This window comes from Pelophylax lessonae (assembly GCF_965119305.1).
Source record: "Pelophylax lessonae genome assembly, chromosome: 8".
NCBI lineage: Eukaryota > Metazoa > Chordata > Amphibia > Anura > Ranidae > Pelophylax > Pelophylax lessonae.
This window is the reverse complement of record NC_138775.1, coordinates 269472636-269489857: the sequence shown is the minus strand read 5'-3', so window position 1 is coordinate 269489857 and position 17222 is coordinate 269472636. Positions and strand designations below refer to the sequence as shown.

At 50.6% G+C, this 17222-nt stretch overlaps 1 protein-coding gene and 1 pseudogene across 2 annotated transcripts in view; both read right to left on the bottom strand.

The window, feature by feature from the left end:
* The window catches only part of PTGER3 (prostaglandin E receptor 3), a 69693-nt gene extending 67575 nt beyond the window's left edge, over window positions 1–2118 (bottom strand). Inside the window, exon 1 of the mRNA XM_082265939.1 lies at window positions 1272–2118. Within this exon, the coding sequence (XP_082122065.1) occupies window positions 1272–2093 (822 nt within the window). The 5' untranslated portion in view covers window positions 2094–2118. The remainder of the gene's footprint in view (window positions 1–1271) is intronic.
* Window positions 2119–2919: 801 nt separating this feature from the next.
* Window positions 2920–3746, bottom strand: LOC309561669 (annotated as a pseudogene). The gene is made up of 2 exons: window positions 3531–3746; window positions 2920–3384 (listed from the first exon to the last, which is right to left on the bottom strand). The product of its transcript is annotated as an uncharacterized misc_RNA (transcript).
* Between the last annotated feature and the right edge of the window lie 13476 nt (window positions 3747–17222).

Here is a 17222-nt window from a genome sequence, read left to right as displayed (position 1 = left end):
CGGGGAGCCCCCCAAAGATCCACCTACCAGGAGCCATGTTTTGCTACTATTGATCTATTATTAAGGATCCCAGCCAACACCATAAACGTATTTGACATCTGAACAGCTCAGTGCCTACATGAACTGGGGAGGACTTTGTAGAACTACAACCCTCAGCATGGACTGTCCAGTTCTATAAATGTTGCCACTTTATAACAAGAAGAAAGTAAAAAGTTATGAAAGGCAGGGAGCCCCCCAAAGATCCACCTACCAGGAGCGAGGTTTTGCTACAATTGATCTATTAAGGATCCCAGCCAACACCATAAACCTATCTGACATCTGAACAGTTCAGTGCCTACATGCACTGGAGAGGACTTTGCAGAACTACAACCCTCAGCATGGACTGTCCAGTTCTTTAAATGTTGCCATTTTATAACAGGAAGAAAATAAAGTTATGAAAGGCGTTGAGCCCCCCAAAGATCCACCTACCAGGAGCCGTATTTTGCTACTATTGATCTATTCTTAAGGATCCCAGCCAACATCATAAACTTATCTGACATCTGAACAGCTCAGTGCCTACATGAACTGGGGAGGACTTTGCAGAACTACAACCCTCAGCATGGACTACTCACCTCTATAAATGTTGACATTTTATAACAGGAAAAAAGTAAAATATTATGAAAGTCGCAGAGCTCCAAGATTTACCTACAAGGAGCTCCGTTTTGCTAAAAGTTGATCTACTCTTAAGGATCCCAACCAACACCATACTTGGGAGGACTTTGCAGAACTACAACCCTCAGCATGGACTGTCCAGTTCTATAAATGTTGCCATTTCATAACAGGCAGAAAGTAAAATGTTATGAAAGGCATGGAGCCCCCCCAAAGATCCACCTACCAGCAGCTGTTTTTTGCTACAATTCATCTATTATTAAGGATCCCAGCCAACACCATAAACGTATCTGACATCTGAACAGTTCAGTGCCTACATGAACTACTAGGGAGGACTTTGCAGAACTACAACCCTCAGCATGGACTACTCAGTTCTATAAATGTTGCCATTCTATAACAGGAAAAAGTAACATATTATGAAAGTCGCAGAGCTCCAAGGTTTACCTGCATTTTGCTAAAAGTTGATCTACTCTTGAGGATCCCAACCAACACCTTACTTGGGAGGACTTTGCAGAACTACAACCCCCAGCATGGTCTGTCCAGTTCTATAAATGTTGCCATTTTATAACAGGAAGAAAGTAAAACATTATGAAAGGCGTGGAGCCCCCCAGAGATCCACCTACCAGGAGCGGCGACCAGCAGGCGAAGAGAACACACATGATCCCCATCAGCTGGAACATGGTCTCCATCGTGATCCTCTCCCACTGCTTGCTGGCCTTGGACACGGAGCTCCGGCTCTTGCAGCGGCTCACCAGGGCTTTGATGGTCGCCAGGTTGCAGGTGAAGGTGGTCGCCAGCGACAGGAGCCCCAAAGAAGCGAAGGTGGCGGCGAAGACGACACTGCCGGGGTTCCGCCAGTCCGTGCTGATGAAGCACCAGGTGCCCGGCCACTGCACCGTGTACTGCCCCAGCCCGAGCAGCGGCAATAGGGCGAAGCCGAAGCCGGCGCCCCAGATGGCCAGCAGAACGGTGACGGTGGCCCGGCTCCGCATGTGGCTGGAGTACCAGTGCGGGGAACGGATGGCCAGGGTCCTCTCTATGGCCATGGCACTGGCGATGAAGAGCGGGCACAGCCCGAACATGGACATGCTCAGCCCGAAGAAGTGACACAGGTGACCCGACGGGTCCACCCGGCTCCACTGGCGGCCGGCCAGGTAGACGGAGATAACGATGGGGCTGGTGAGGAGCTGCCCGGTGAAGTCGGTGAGCGCCAGGCTGCCGATACAAAGCAGGAACGAATGCTTCCTCTTACTCTCCTTCTGCCGGTAAGATCGGTAGATGAGGGACATGGCCAGAGCATTGCCCACCAGACCGGTGATCATCATAGACAGCGGGAACGCCACCGACACCGATCCGCCGCACTCCTGGCTCCGCTCCCGCACCAAGCTGGACATATTCGCTTCCCACATGCTGGAGTTCTCACAACCCGCGGAGCTGCTTCCCATCCTGTCCCGCTCCGCTACCCTGCCCCGCTCCGCTACCCTGCTCCGCACCCCGGTACCCGATCATGTCTGATAGCGGGACACCCGCTCTAATGCTGGAGGATCCGAGGAACCGGGGGGTTATAGGAGGCGGAGGGGGCGGAGCCAGGCACATACACGTGCTGGAAGCCTGCCATGGCATGATGACAACCGAGACTCCGATCCCGGAGGACAAGTGTGTGTGTGTGTGTGTCAGTGTGTGTGTATGTGTGTGTGTGTGTGTGTGTGTGTGTGTGTCAGTGTGTGTGTCAGTGTGTGTGTGTGTGTGTGTGTCAGTGTGTGTGTGTATGTGTGTGTGTGTCAGTGTATGTATGTGTGTGTGTGTGTGTGTGTGTGTGTGTGCGTGTGTGTGTCAGTGTGTGTGTGTGTGTGTGTGTCAGTGTGTGTGTGTATGTGTGTGTGTGTCAGTGTATGTATGTGTGTGTGTGTGTGTGTGTGTGTGTGTGTGTCAGTGTGTGTGTGTGTCAGTGTGTGTGTGTGTGTCAGTGTGTGTGTGTCAGTGTGTGTGTGTATGTGTGTGTGTGTCAGTGTATGTGTGTGTGTGTGTGTGTGCGTGTGTGTGTCAGTGTGTGTGTGTGTGCGTGTGTGTGTCAGTGTGTGTGTGTGTGTCAGTGTGTGTGTGTCAGTGTGTGTGTGTGTCAGTGTGTGTGTGTGTGTGTGTGTGTGTGTGTCAGTGTGTGTGTGTCAGTGTGTGTGTGTGAGTGTGTGTCAGTGTGTGTGTCAGTGTGTGTGTCAGTGTGTGTGTGTGTGTCAGTGTGTGTCAGAGTGTGTGTGTGTGTGTGTCAGTGTGTCAGTGTGTGTGAGTGTGTGTCAGTGTGTCAGTGTGTGTCAGTGTGTCAGTGTGTGTGTGTGAGTGTGAGTGTGTGTGTGTGTGTGTGTGTGTCAGTGTGTGTGTGTGTGTGTGTGTGTGTGTGTGTGTGTGTGTCAGTGCGTGTGTGTCAGTGTGTGTGTGTCAGAGTGTGTGTGTCAGAGTGTGAGTGTCAGAGTGTGTGTGTGTGTGTGTGTCAGAGTGTGTGTGTCAGTGTGTGTGTCAGTGTGTGTGTGTGTCAGTGTGTGTCTGTGTGTGTGTGTCAGTGTGTGAGTGTGTGTGTCAGTGTGTGAGTGTGTGTGTGTGTCAGTGTGTGTGTGTGTCAGTGTGTGAGTGTGTGTGTGTGTCAGTGTGTGTGTGTGTCAGTGTGTGAGTGTCTGTGTGTGTCAGTGTGTGTGTGTGTGTGTCAGTGTGTGTGTGTGTTTCAGTGTGTGTGTGTTTCAGTGTCTGTGTGTGTGTGTGTGTGGGTGGGTGGGTGGGTGGGTGTGTCAGTGTGTGTGTGGGTGTGTGTGTGTGTGTCAGTGTGTGTGTGTCAGTGTGTGTGTGTCAGTGTGTGTGTGTGTGTGTCAGTGTGTGAGTGTCAGAGTGTGTGTGTGTGTGTGTGTCAGTGTGTGAGTGTGTGAGTGTGTGTGTGTGTGAGTGTCAGAGTGTGTGTGTGTGTGTGTGTGTGTCAGTGTGTGTGTCAGTGTGTGTGTGTGTGTCAGTGTGTGTCTGTGTGTGTGTGTCAGTGTGTGAGTGTGTGTGTGTGTGTCAGTGTGTGTGTGTGTTTCAGTGTGTGTGTGTGTGTGTGTCAGCGTGTGTGTGTCTGTGTGTGTCAGTGTGTGTGTGGGTGTGCGTGTGTGTATGTGTCAGTGTAGGTGGGGGTCAGTATAGGGGAGGGGTCAGTGTAGGTGTCAGTGTGGGGGGGGTCAGTGTGGGGGGGGGGGGTCAGTGTAGGTGTCAATGTGGGGGGGGGGGGTTCAGTGTATGTGTCAATGAAGGGGGTCAGTGTAGGTGTGAGTGTAGGGGAGGGGGTCAGTATAGGTGGGGTCAGTGAAGGGGTCAGTGTAGGTGTCAGTGAAGGGGGGTCAGTGTAGGTGTCAATGTGGGGGGGGGGGTCAGTGTAGGGGAGGAGGTCAGTATAGGTGGGGTCAGTGAAGGGATATCAGTGTAGGTGTCAGTGAAGGGGGGTCAGTGTAGGTGTCAATGTGGGGGGGTCAGTGTAGCAGTGTAGGTGTCAGTGAAGGGGTCAGTGTAAGGGGGTCAGTGTAGGTGTCAGTGTGTGTGTGTGGGGGGGGGGGGTCAGTGTAGGGGGGTCAGTGTAGGTGTCAATGTGGGGGGGGGGGTTCATTGTAGGTGTCAATGAAGGGAGTCAGTGTATGGGGGTCAGTGTAGGTGTCAGTGTAGGGGAGGGGGTCAGTATAGGTGGAGTCAGTGTAGGTGGGGTCAGTGTAGGGGGGGGTCAGTGAAGGGGTCAGTGTAGGTGTCAGTGAAGGGGGGGTCAGTGTAGGTGTCAATGTGGGGGGGGGGGTCAGTGTAGGTGTCAGTGTAGGGAAGGGAGTCAGTATAGGTGGGGTCAGTGTAGGTGGGGGTCAGTGAAGGGGTCAGTATAGGTGTCAGTGAAGAGGGGTCAGTGTAGGTGTCAATGTGGGGGGTAGGGGTCAGTGTAGGTGTCAATGTAGGGGGGTCAGTGTAAGGGTTCAGTGAAGGGGGTCAGTGCGTGTGTGTGTGTGTGTGGGGGGGGGTCAGTGTAGGTGTCAGTGAAGTGGTCAGTGTAGGAGGGGTCAGTGTAGGTGTCAGTGTGGGGGTATCACTGTAGGTGTCAGTGTGGCGGGGGTCAGTGTAGGTGTCAGTGTGTGGGGGGGGGGGGGTCAGTGTAGGAGGGGTCAGTGTAGGTGTCAGTGTGGGGGATGTCAGTGTAGGTGTCAGTGTGGGGGGGGGGGGGTCAGTATAGGTGTCAGTGTATGGGGGTCAGTGTCAGTGTAGAAAGGGTCAGTGTAGGTGTCAGTGTAGGGGGGGTCAGTGTAGGTGTCAGTGTAGGAGGGGGGGTCAGTAAAGGGGGGTCAGTGTAGGAGTCAGTGTAGGTGTCAATGAAGGGGGGCAGTGTATGGGGGTCAGTGTAGGTGTTAGTGTAGGGGGGGGTCAGCGTCGGTGGGGTCAGTGAAGGGGTCAGTGCAGGTGTCAATGTGGGGGGGGGGGTCAGTGTAGGTTTCAATGTAGGGGGGTCAGTGTAAGGGTTCAGGGAAGGGGGGGGGGTCAGTGTAGGTGTCAGTGTAGGTGTCAATGTGGGGGGGGGGGTCAGTGAAGGGGTCAATGTAGGGGGGTCAGTGTAGGGGGGGTCGTTTTAGGAGTCAATGTGTAGGTGGGGGTCAGTGTAAGTGTCAGTGTAGGGGGAGTCAGTGTAGGGGGGCCAGTCTAGGGGTCAGTGTAGAGGTCAGTGAAGGTGTCGGTGTAGGGGTCAGTGTAGGTGTCAGTGAAGGGGGGTCAGTGAAGGTGTCAGTCAAGGGGAGGGGGTCAGTGTAGGTGGGGTCAGTGTAGGGGGGGTCAGTGTAGGTGGTGTCAGTGTAGGGGGGTTAGTGTAGGAGGGGTCAGTGAAGGGGTCAGTGTAGTTGTCAATGTGGGGGGGTCAGTTTAGGTGTCAATGAAGGGGGTCAGTGTAGGGCGGTCAGTGTAGGTGTCAGTGTAGGGGAGGGGGGTCAGTATAGGTGAGGTCAGTGTGGGAGGGGTCAGTGTAGGGGGGGTCAGTGTAGGTGTCAGTGAAGGGGGGGTCAGTGTAGGTGTCAATGTGGGGGGGTCAGTGTAGGTGTCAGTGAAGGGGTCAGTGTAGGGGGGGGGTCAGTGTAGGTGTCAATGTGTGTGGGGGGGGGTCAGTGAAGGGGTCAATGTAGGGGGGTCAGTGTAGGGGGGGTCATTTTAGGAGTCAATGTGTAGGTGGGGGAGGGGCAGTGTAAGTGTTAGTGTAGGGGGAGTCAGTGTAGGGGGGGAGCAGTCTAGGGGTCAGTGTAGAGGTCAGTGAAGGTGTCATGTAGGGGTCAGTGTAGGTGTCAGTGAAGGAGGAGCAGGGAAGAAGGGTCAGTATAGGGGGGCCAGTGTATGTGTCACTGTAGGGGGGTCAGTGAAGGGGTCAGTGTAGGTGTCAGTGAATGGGGTTCAGATCCCCATAGACAGGTTCCACCCTTCTACTTATTCATTTTCCTACCTTTTTATCAAGCCACTTTTTTGCTTTTATGGGTCAAACTGGGAGGGGTCTGCTTTTCATTGGTGTACCACCCCATGTCTGACCTCCCTCTCCTCTCCTCTTGACCCCCTGTTCTCCTCTCCTCCTGACCCCCTGTTCTCCTCTCCTCCTGACCCCCTGTTCTCCTCTCCTCCTGACCCCGTTTTCCTCTCCTCTCCTCCTGACCCAGTTTTCCTCTCCTCCTGACCCCCTGTTTACCTCTCCTCCTGACCCCCTGTTTTCCTCTCATCTCCTCCTGCCCCCCTGTTCTCCTCTCCTCTCCTCCTGACCCCCTGTTCTCTTTTCCTCCTGACCCCCTGTTCTCCTCTCCTCTTGAACCCCTGTTCTCCTCTCCTCCTAACCCCCTGTTCTCCTCTCCTCCTGACCCCCTGTTCTCCTCTCCCCTCCTCCTGACCCCCTGTTCTCCTCTCCCCTCCTCCTGACCCCCTGCTCTCCTCTCCTCTTGAACCCCTGTTCTCCTCTCCTCTCCTCTTGAACCCCTGTTCTCCTCTCCTCCTGACCCCCTGTTCTCCTCTCCTCTCCTCTTGAACCCCTGTTCTCCTCTCCTCCTGACCCCCTGTTCTCCTCTCCTCTTGAACCCCTGTTCTCCTCTCCTCCTGAGCCCCTGTTCTCCTCTCCTCTCCTCTTGAACCCCTGTTCTCCTCTCCTCCTGACCCCCTGTTCTCCTCTCCTCCTGAGCCCCTGTTCTCCTCTCCTCTCCTCTTGAACCCCTGCTCTCCTCTCCTCCTGACCCCCTGTTCTCCTCTCCTCTTGAACCCCTGTTCTCCTCTCCTCCTGACCCCCTGTTCTCCTCTCCTCCTGACCCCCTGCTCTCCTCTCCTCCAGACCCCCTGTTCTCCTCTCCTCACCCCCTGTTCTCCTCTCCTCCTGACCCCCTGTTCTCCTCTCCTCTTGACCCCCTGTTCTCTCCTCTCCTCTGTTCTCCTTTCCTCCTGACCCCCTTTTCTCCTCTCCTCTGTTCTCCTTTCCTCTCCTCTTGACCCCCTGTTCTCCCCTCCTCTGTTCTCCTTTCCTCTCCTCTTGACCCACTGTTCTTCTCTCCTCTTTACCCCCTGCTCTCCTCTCCTCCTGACCCCCTGCTCTCATCTCCTCTCCTCCCGACCCCCTGTTCTCCTCTCCTCCTGACCCCCTGTTCTCCTCTCCTCCTGACCTCCTGTTCTCCCCTCCTCCTGACCTCCTGTTCTCCCCTCCTCCTGACCTCCTGTTCTCCTCTCCTCCTGACCCCCTGTTCTCCTCTCCTCCTGACCCCCTGTTCTCCTCTCCTCCTGACCTCCTGACCCCCTGTTCTCCTCTCCTCCTGACCCCCTGTTCTCCTCTCCTTCTGACCCCCTGTTCTCCTCTCCTCTCCTCTGTCCTCTCCTCTCTTGACCCCCTGTTCTTCTCTGTTCTCTCTTCTCCTCTGTTTCTGACCCCCTGTTCTCTCCTCTCCTCTGTTCTCTCCCCTTCTCTGTTTCTGATCCCCTGTTCTCTCCTCTCCTCTGTTCTCTCCCCTTCTCTGTTTCTGATCCCCTGTTCTCCTCTCCTCCTGACCCCCTGTTCTCCTCTCCTCCTGACCCCCTGTTCTCTCCTCTCCTCTGTTCTCTCCTCTCTCCTCCTCTCCTCTCCTCCTGACCCCCTGTTCTCATCTCCTCTCCTGACCCCCTGTTCTCCTCTCCTCTGTTCTCCTTCTAACCCCCTGTTCTCCTCTCCTCACCCCCTGTTCTCCTCTTCGCCTAACCCCCTGCTCTCCTCTGTTCTCTCCTCTCCTCTGTTCCCTCTTCTCCTCTCCTCTCCTACTGACCCCCTGTTCTCCTCTCCTCTTCTCTCCTCCTGACCCCCTGTTCTCCTCTCCTCCTTCTCTCCTCCTGACCCCCTGTTCTCCTCTCTTCTATCCTCCTGACCCCCTGTTCTCCTCTTCTCTCCTCCTGACCCCCTGTTCTCCTCTCCTCCTGACCCCTTGTTCTCCTCTCCTAACCTCCTGACCCTCTGTTCTCCTCTTCTCTCCTCCTGACCCCCTGTTCTCCTCTCCTCTCCTCCTGACCCCCTGTTCTCCTCTCCTCCTGAACCCCTGTTCTCCTCTCCTCCGGAACCCCTGTTCTCCTCTCCTCCAGACCCCCTGTTCTCCTCTCTTCTCTCCTCCTGACCCCCTGTTCTCCTCTCTTCTCTCCTCCTGAACCCTGTTCTCCTGTCCTCTTCTTTCCTCCTGACCCCCTGTTCTCCTCTCCTCTTCTCTCCTCCTGACCCCCTGTTCTCCTCTCCTCCTGACCCCCTGTTCTCCTCTCCTCCTGACCCCCGTTCTCCTCTCCTCTTCTCTCCTCCTGACCCCCTGTTCTCCTCTCCTCTCCTCCTGACCCCCTGTGCTCCTCTCCTCCTGACCCCCTGTGCTCCTCTCCTCTTCTCCTGACCCCCTGTGCTCCTCTCCTCCTGACCCCCTGTGCTCCTCTCCTCCTGACCCCCTGTGCTCCTCTCCCCTGTTCTCTCCTCTCCTGACCCCCTGTACTCCGCTCCATAGCACCCCATGTCTGACCCTTGACTGAGGGGGGCATTGGGTGGAGCTTGGGCGGTACTTTTTAAATGTGGGAGGAGCTTGGGAGGGACTTTAAAATGTGGGAGGGGTTATCAAATTTACCTTCGGGCGGAAGCCCCTGGTCTTTTTACCACCTAGCAAAGCCCCTGATGAAAACCGAGACTCCGATCCCAGAGGACAAACATGACTGCAACCCCAACCAGATCCATCCAAGAGGAGATCCCTGAGGACAAGCATGACTGCAACCAGATCCATCCAACAGGAGACTGTGATCCCTGAGGAAGGACAAGCATGACTACAACCAGATCCATCCAAGAGGAGATCCATGAGGACAAGCATGGCTGCAACCAGATCCATCGGTCTCCTCTTGTTAGGATCAGGTTGTAGTCATGCCTGTCCGCCCTCAGTGATCAGAGTCTCCTCTTGAATTGATCTGGTTGCAGTAATGCTTGTTCTCAGGGATCGGAGTCTCCTCTTGGATGGATCTGGTTGCAGTCATGCTTGTCCTCAGGGATCACCTCTTGGATGGATCTGGCTGCAGTCATGCTGGTTCTCAGGGATCGGAGTCTCCTCTTGGATGGATCTGGTTGCAGTCATGCTTGTCCTCATGGATCTCCTCTTGGATGGATCTGGTTGCAGTCCTGCTTGTCCTCAAGGATCAGAGTCTCTTCTTGGATGGATCTGGCTGCAGTCATGAATGTCCTCATGGATCTCCTCTTGGATGGATCTGGTTGCAGTCATGCTGGTTCTCAGGGATCGGAGTCTCCTCTTGGATGGATCTGGTTGCAGTCATGCTTGTCCTCAGGGATCTCTTCTTGGATAGATCTGGTTGTAGTCATGCTTGTCCTCAAGGATCAGAGTCTCCTCTTGAATGGATCTGGTTGCAGTAATGCTTGTTCTTAGGGATCGGAGTCTCCTTTTGGATGGATCTGGTTGCAGTCATGCTTGTCCTCAGGGATCTCCTCTTTGATGTATCTGGTTGTAGTCATACCTATCCTCTCTGGGATCAACCAGATCCATCCAAGTGCAGACTTCATTACCTGGGATACAACAGACATGAATACAATCAGATCAAGCCAAGCTGAGATTTTGATCCAAGAGAGGACAAGTGTAACTGTAACCAGATTCATCCAAGAGGAGACTCTGATCCCCTGGAGAAGACAGGCATGACTACAACCAGAACCTTCAAAGAGGAAAGTTAAATTCCCCAGAGAGGACAGGCATGACTACAACCAGATTCAGACAAGACAAGCTGCCTTGGGTTCAGTATGAGCATTTTTCGACAAACTTCTTAGAAGTTTGGATGCTAAACCTAAACATGTACCATTCCAATAAAAAAAAAAAAAAAACCGTGCCAGGAGCAGTGGGGGGGGGGGGGGGGGTAAAGGAACCAAAGCAGGTGGTGTGGAGGTCTTACCACCTGTAAACTGCTCTCTGAAAAGCGATCTGAATGCAGATTGGTCTTCAGGGTCTAAAGCATGTGTGAACAAGCCCTAGGTGGAACTGACCCTATAATTAACCACTTGCCGACCGCCGCAAGTACATATACTGCGGCGGTCAGCCCCGGCCAGGCAAAGTGACGTATATATACGTCACTAGCCTGTCACCGGCTTGTGAGCCAATAGCAGGCGAGCGCGCGCCCGCAGCGGCTCGTTCACTAAGGAGTCAGTGCGTGTGACGGGGGACCCGATGTCCGCCGGTCACTCGGCGATCGTCGGTAGAGAGGGAGAAAGTCAGGCGGCTTATGTAAACAAGCCGCCTGTCATTCTCCCCTGTGTAAAAATGGAGATCAGACGGTTCTACTATGTAGGACCGTTGATCTCTGTTTTTACAATAGTAGCCATGTCCTATCACAGTTAGAAACACGCCCCTAGGACACACTTAACCCCTCCCTCTCCAATACAGTTAACCCCTTCCCTGTCAGTGTCATTTTTACAGTAACAGTGCATATGTATAGCACTGATTACTGCAGTAATGTCACTGGTAACCCCAAAAGTGTCAAAAATGTCAGTCAAGGGTCCGATCTGTCCGCCGCAATGTCACAGTCCCGCAAAAAAAAAAAAACGCAGATCGCCGCCATTACTCGTTAAAAAAAAAAACACCAAAAATGACAAAAATCTTTCCCTTTGTGAGTAAACGCGATAACTTTTGCGCAAACCAATCAAAATACGCTTTTTGCGATTTTTTTTACCAAACATAGGTAGCATAAAACAAATTGGCCGAAAATGTTAAAAAAATTTTGATTTTTACATTTTTTTTGGGGGGGAATTTCATATAAAAAAAAGTGAAAAATATTGTTATTTTTGCAAAATTTACGCTCTTTTTTTGTTTATAGCGCATGATCAAAAAAAATCGCACAGGTGATCAAATACCACCAAAAGAAAGCTCTGTTCGTGGGGAAAAAAAGGACGTCAAATTCGTTTAGGTACAGTGTCGCACGACCGCGCAATTGTCCGTTAAATTAAAAAATCGCAAAAAACCCCCTGGTCAGGAAGGGGGTAAAATCTTCCAGGGCTTAAGTGGTTAAAAAGTGTGAGTGTACTGTATACTCGCCGGCTGATTTTTTGCAAGCATTTTAAGGATTAGTTTGTTGAAGAGTTTTCTGTTGTATTGAACAATTTGAAATGTGAACAAACACATGAGTGTAAAATTCTGGTCCCATTGGAATTAGAGAGGTGAGAAGTGTGCATAAAAATCATTGGAGAAATCAATAAAGATCGCATTCTTCGTGAATGAAGAGGGCATGTGTCAGTGTTACTAAACCACATCGTTATTCTGATTAGAAAGTACCTTCTTCGTGTAAAAAAAAATAAATAAAAATGAAGGTGCATTCCGGGGTCCCTTGTGTACTAACCCTAGGCAAAGATCACATGATCTCTGGCCACTAGGGGTGTTTGTGGGTCATGTAGGCAGATCTATGTTCCCAAACCAAATATTAATTCAGAGAATTTCAAGATTAGAGGATCAGCTGGCAACAACCGGGATGCAAAACCTGCAAATGTATAGACAAACATAACCAAAACCACATAAAATGACAGAATATTACTAGAAGCAAGATTTTTTTTTTTTTAACCACTTCTGGACCGGTAGGATTTGCCCCCTTAATGACCCAGCCTGGCGATTCGGCACTGCGTTACTTTAACGGACAATTGCGCGGTCGTGCAACGCTGTACCCAAATAAAATTGATGTCCTTTTTTTCCCACAAATAGAGCTTTCTTTTGGTGGTATTTGATCACCTGTGCAATTTCTATTTTTTGCGTAATAAACAAAAAAATAGCGACAATTCTGAAAAACAAACAAAACAATATTTTTCACATTCTGCTATATAACATTCCCTCAAAAAAAAAAAAAAATTGTAAAAATCTAAATTTTTTAACATATCAGGCCAATTTGTTTTCTACTACATATTTTTGGTAAAAAAAAAATCGCAATAAGCGTATTTTGATTGGTTTGCGCTAAAGTTATCGCATCTACTAACTACGGTAAAGATTTATCTAATTTTTATTGTTTTTTGTTTTTTTTTTACTAGTAATGGCGGCGATCTGTGATTTTTTGCAGGACTGGGACATCGCGGCGGACAGATCGGACCCCCGACTTACATTTCGGACACTTTTGGGGGTACCAGTGACATTACTACAGTAATCAGTGCTAAAAATATGCACTGTTACTGTAATAATGACACTGGCAGGGAAGGGGTTAACACAGAAGTAATCAAGGGGTTAAATGAGAGCCTAGGGGAGTGATTCTAACTGTGGGGGGGGCGTGGCTTGTGAAATGATCACAGAGACCTGTGTTCCTATACAGAAGGATCACATGGGCTCTATGATCATTCCAGAGAGAAGAACGGTCAGCTGTGTTTACAACAGCTGACTGTTGTTCTCTCTTAGCAGGGAACGATCGCGGGTGCCAGGCGGCAATGGGAGTCCCCGCTGCTGAGTGGGGGCAGGAGCGTGCCGCTGGCGGCGTGCGCTCGCCACCTAGCTGCAGGCGCACAACCGACATACAGTAGGTCTTCTTTCTTCTCTCTCAGCAGGGGGGGGGGGGGGGCAATCGCGGGTGTCAGGCGGCAATTGGAGCTGCCTGCCCACTGCATCGGAGTCCCCGCTGCTGAGTGGGGGCAGGAGCGCACTCGCCCCCTAGCTGCAGGCACGCGACCGACGTATACCTACGTTGGTTCGCGCAGGAGGGCCGCGGCAGGCCGTCAGGAAGTGGTTAACATTAAATGTTTATTTAAATTAATTAGCTATATCTAAACCAAATAATTAACAAGACTGCATTTCTCATTTAGCTAAAAAGAAAATATTTAAATGCGGTTTTACAGTTTGTAAATGTTCTTACAATGAATATAAGTGCAGCGCTTACACCAAAATACATATACAGGAAAACCTCGGATTGAGAGTAACTTGGTTTGAGAGCGTTTTGCAAGACAAGCAATTTTTGCTTTTATACATTTTGATTGACAAACAAGCGATGTCTTGATATAGAAGTAGCGTCATGTCACAACTGAGTATAAAAGAGAAGAGAGGCGCCTCTAAGTGTAGCAATATGGTTACATTTAATGAAGGTACAACATTTAGCAACTCACATGGTTAATGATCAGAAGAGACACATCTTTTGCAGGCATCCGGGGTAAAGCTGTCCACATAGAATGTCCTCCTCACCGCCATCGACGTCATCCCTTCCACAAACGCTTCAAGCCTCACTTTCAGATCGCTCTACTGCAGGGTAGTCATCCTCGGTCACGATTGCAGACTGACAGCGGTGAGAGATGGCAGTGTGGAGGACGGTCTATGTGGACAGCTTTACCCCAGATGCCTGCATACTTATATGTGCCTGTTTTAATCATCAACCATGTGAGTTGCTAAATGTTATACTGTCATTAAATGTAACCATTTTGCTACACTTAGAGGCGCCTCTTTTCTCTTTTTTATACTCTGTAGCTCCTGCTGGATTTTGCTTCTAATCCCCTTGTGGAGGCGCCATCTGTGGATGGACATTTTATGGTTACACAACCTATCACATTGCTATCATCTTTTTATATGGACTATAAACTGAAGGATTTATGAATAAATGGTTGTGGAACAAATCAGTCTATTATTTCTTATGGGGAAATTTGCTTTGATACAAGAACGCTTTGGATTACAAACATGTTTCCGGAACCAATTATGCTCAAAATTCAAGGTTTTACTGTATATAAAAATAAAAAACAAATATAGTCCAAATAATTCTGTAGCGACAAAAAGATCTGAAGAGAAAAAGTGTCCACCATGTGTAGATGCCCCAAAGAATGCTTGTTGATTGTTGATGCCCAAATGAAGTGTAAAACCGAAGAATTCTACCAGTTTTACACTTGGAGTTTTACACTTAGAGGTTTATTTACTAAAGGCAAATCCATTGTGCACTTGGAAGTGCAGTCGCTGCAGACAGAGGCATAACTAGAACCTTCAGGGCCCCGGTGCAAGAAACCATGAAGGGCCCCCCGGACCCCTGGCCGGGGCCCTTCCCTTCAAGCCTGGGGCTCTTCCCACTGATCCTGGGGCCCTTTACTCTCATTGCGTGGCCCTTTATTATGGTCCTGCAGCGGGCCCCCTTCCTGCCATCTTGGAGCCCCCCACGGTGGTGGAATGCCCAGGACACGGGCCGCAAGCGTGACCCTTGTGATCCTGGAAGTTCACCCACTGGTGTCAGTAGTTTTTATTTTTTGGTATTTAATTGTATTGTTTTTTATAATTTTATTTTATTTTTTTTTTTACAATGTCACTGACTATGACTCTGTCCATTCAGAAAAGGAAGGAGCTGGTAAATTACATATTTACTGACCCCTTCCTGGTTCTCTATTGTGACACATCCCCTGCAGCAGCTGGCAGGAGAGGGGAGGGAGCACAGTGGGGGGGGGGGGGACCAGAGGAGCACACAGGGGCCCAGAGACAGCAGAACACAAATTAACTGGATAGGAGGAGTGGCGGGGGCAGCATACAGAGGAACCAATCTCCTCCATTTTCCTCCTGCAGCTACAGGAGGAAAGAGGAGGACAGTGATTTCTCTACATGCTGCCCCACCGCCCCTCCTATCCAGGTGTACAGGGGAGCCGCATAGGACCCTGGAGCATGGGGCCCGGTTGCAATTAAAACCCCTGCAACCCCTGTAGTTATGCCCCTGGCTGTAGATCTGAAGGGGACATGCAAGGAAAATAAAAAATAGCATTTTTGCTGGCACATGATTGGATGATAGAAATCAGCGGAGCTGCACTTAAAATTGAATGTAGAAAACACGGCATTACACAAAGACAATCCGTTTAGTATCCAATAGGCCATAATTCAGTGACCGTGATAACAGTTTCGAGCTGGACTGCCAGCGCCCTTCTTCAGAATAGGAACACATCTAACAATGAAAAATCTTTTGCAAATATATATGAGCGCACATATAATTAACAACACCTAGGATCCAATAAATAATTATTCATGATCCATGCAAGCAATTAGCCATAATACAAGGTGTACAATGCTATATGGAGAGATGGTCTATCAAGTATCAAGCAACGTTTTCATCAAAGTTTTCGACATCGGCATTTTTGACGAAAACTAAACAAAAAGTACAGCACGTTTTTGTCCTCTGACGAAAACTATGACGAAAACCAAATCCATTTTAGTTAAGGCACGAAAACGGGATGAAAATATGAGGCAGGGATTTGTACTAACTTCTGGTTTTCACTGAGCTTCTCCTGCTCCCGCTCCCAGCAAGCAAGCGAGTTGAAGCAACTGTGTGCACCATCCGTGACGACTGGCAGAGACCAGAGCAGCTCTGTGCATTACAGCCTATCCTTTAGACCTGAGACCACCGTCCAGCACTTTGCAGCATTACAGGCCTCCTCTGACCAGTGACCACCGGCATGGTGGCATCTAAAGCACTGTGCATTAAAGGCCATCCCTCAGACCTCCGTCCAGAGCACTGTGCAACATTACAGGCCATCTCTCAGACTTCTGTCCAGAACACTGTGCAGCATTACAGGCCTCCTCAGACCACTGTCCACAGCACTGTGCAGCATTACAGGCTTCCTCAGACTTCCGTCCAGAACACTGTGCAGCATTACAGGCCTCCTCAGACCACTGTCCACAGCACTGTGCAGCATTACAGGCCATCCCTCAAACCACTGCCCAGAGCACTGTGCAGCATTACAGGCCATCCCTCAAACCACCGTCCAGAGCACTGTGCAGCATTACAGGCCTCCTCAGACCTCCGTCTAGAGTAAAATGCAGCATTACAGGCCATCCCTCAGACTTCCGTCCAGAGCACTGTGCAGCATTACAGGCCATCCCTCAGACCACTGTCCACAGCACTGTGTAACATTACAGGCCATCCCTCAGACTTCCATCCAGAACACTCTACAGCATTACAGGCTCCTCAGACCTCCGTCCAGAGCACTGTGCAGCATTGCAGGCCATCCCTCAGACCACCGTCCAGAGCACTGTGCAGCATTACAGGCCATCCCTCAGACCACCGTCCAGAGCACTGTGCAGCATTACAGGCCATCCCTCAGACCTCCGTCCAGAACACTCTGCAGCATTACAGGCCATCCCTCAGACCACCGTCCAGAGCACTGTGCAGCATTACAGGCCATCCCTCAGACCACCGTCCAGAGCACTGTGCAGCATTACAGGCCTCCTCAGACCACCGTCCAGAGCACTGTGCAGCATTGCAGGCCATCCTTCAGACCACCATCCAGAGCGCTGTGCAGCATTACAGGCCATCCCTCAGATCACCGTCCAGAGCACTGTGCAGCATTACAGGCCATCCCTCAGACTTACGTCCAGAACACTCCGCAGCATTACAGGCCTCCTCAGACCACCATCCAGAGCACTGTGCAGCATTACAGGCCTCCTCAGACAACCGTCCAGAGTGGCTAAATCTGTATCTGAGTTTGTTCAAACCTTAATACCATAATCACATGATATTAGATTTTTTTACTCCAGGAGTTTGTAAATTCGATAGAAATGCTTAAATAATGCATTACAATTTAATAAACACACTAGATTTTAGTGGGCTAAAATTATTTTATTCAACTAAAATCTACTGGGGATTTTAGTCGACTAAAATATGATGACTAAAATGGGACTAAGTGCCGGTTCACACTTGTGCGGCTACGGTGATCGCATGTAATTCAGAGCGCACTGCTCCTTCATTACATGCAATCTCATGTGCGGTGCGAATTTCAGCCATACACTTTGTATGGCTGAATTCGCACTGCATCCGCACCAAAGACGCACAGGAGGCATTTTTTGAGCCGCATCAAAATCGGATCGCACAGTGGTTCACACTTGTGCGATCCGATTCTGTGCGTACTTGCAGATCGCAATGCAATCAAACTGGGGGTGTCGTTAACTTTTAATTGACACCCCCTGCGTATCGCATATGGCAGTGTGAACTGCCAGATGTGCGGATGCGATGCGGGAACACGCTGCATATTCACAGCGTTCCCGCATCGCACAAATGTGAACCGAGCCTAAAACTAAAATAGCATTTTAGGCTACATTCACACCTGAGCGTAGCGTTTTTCGCGCGTT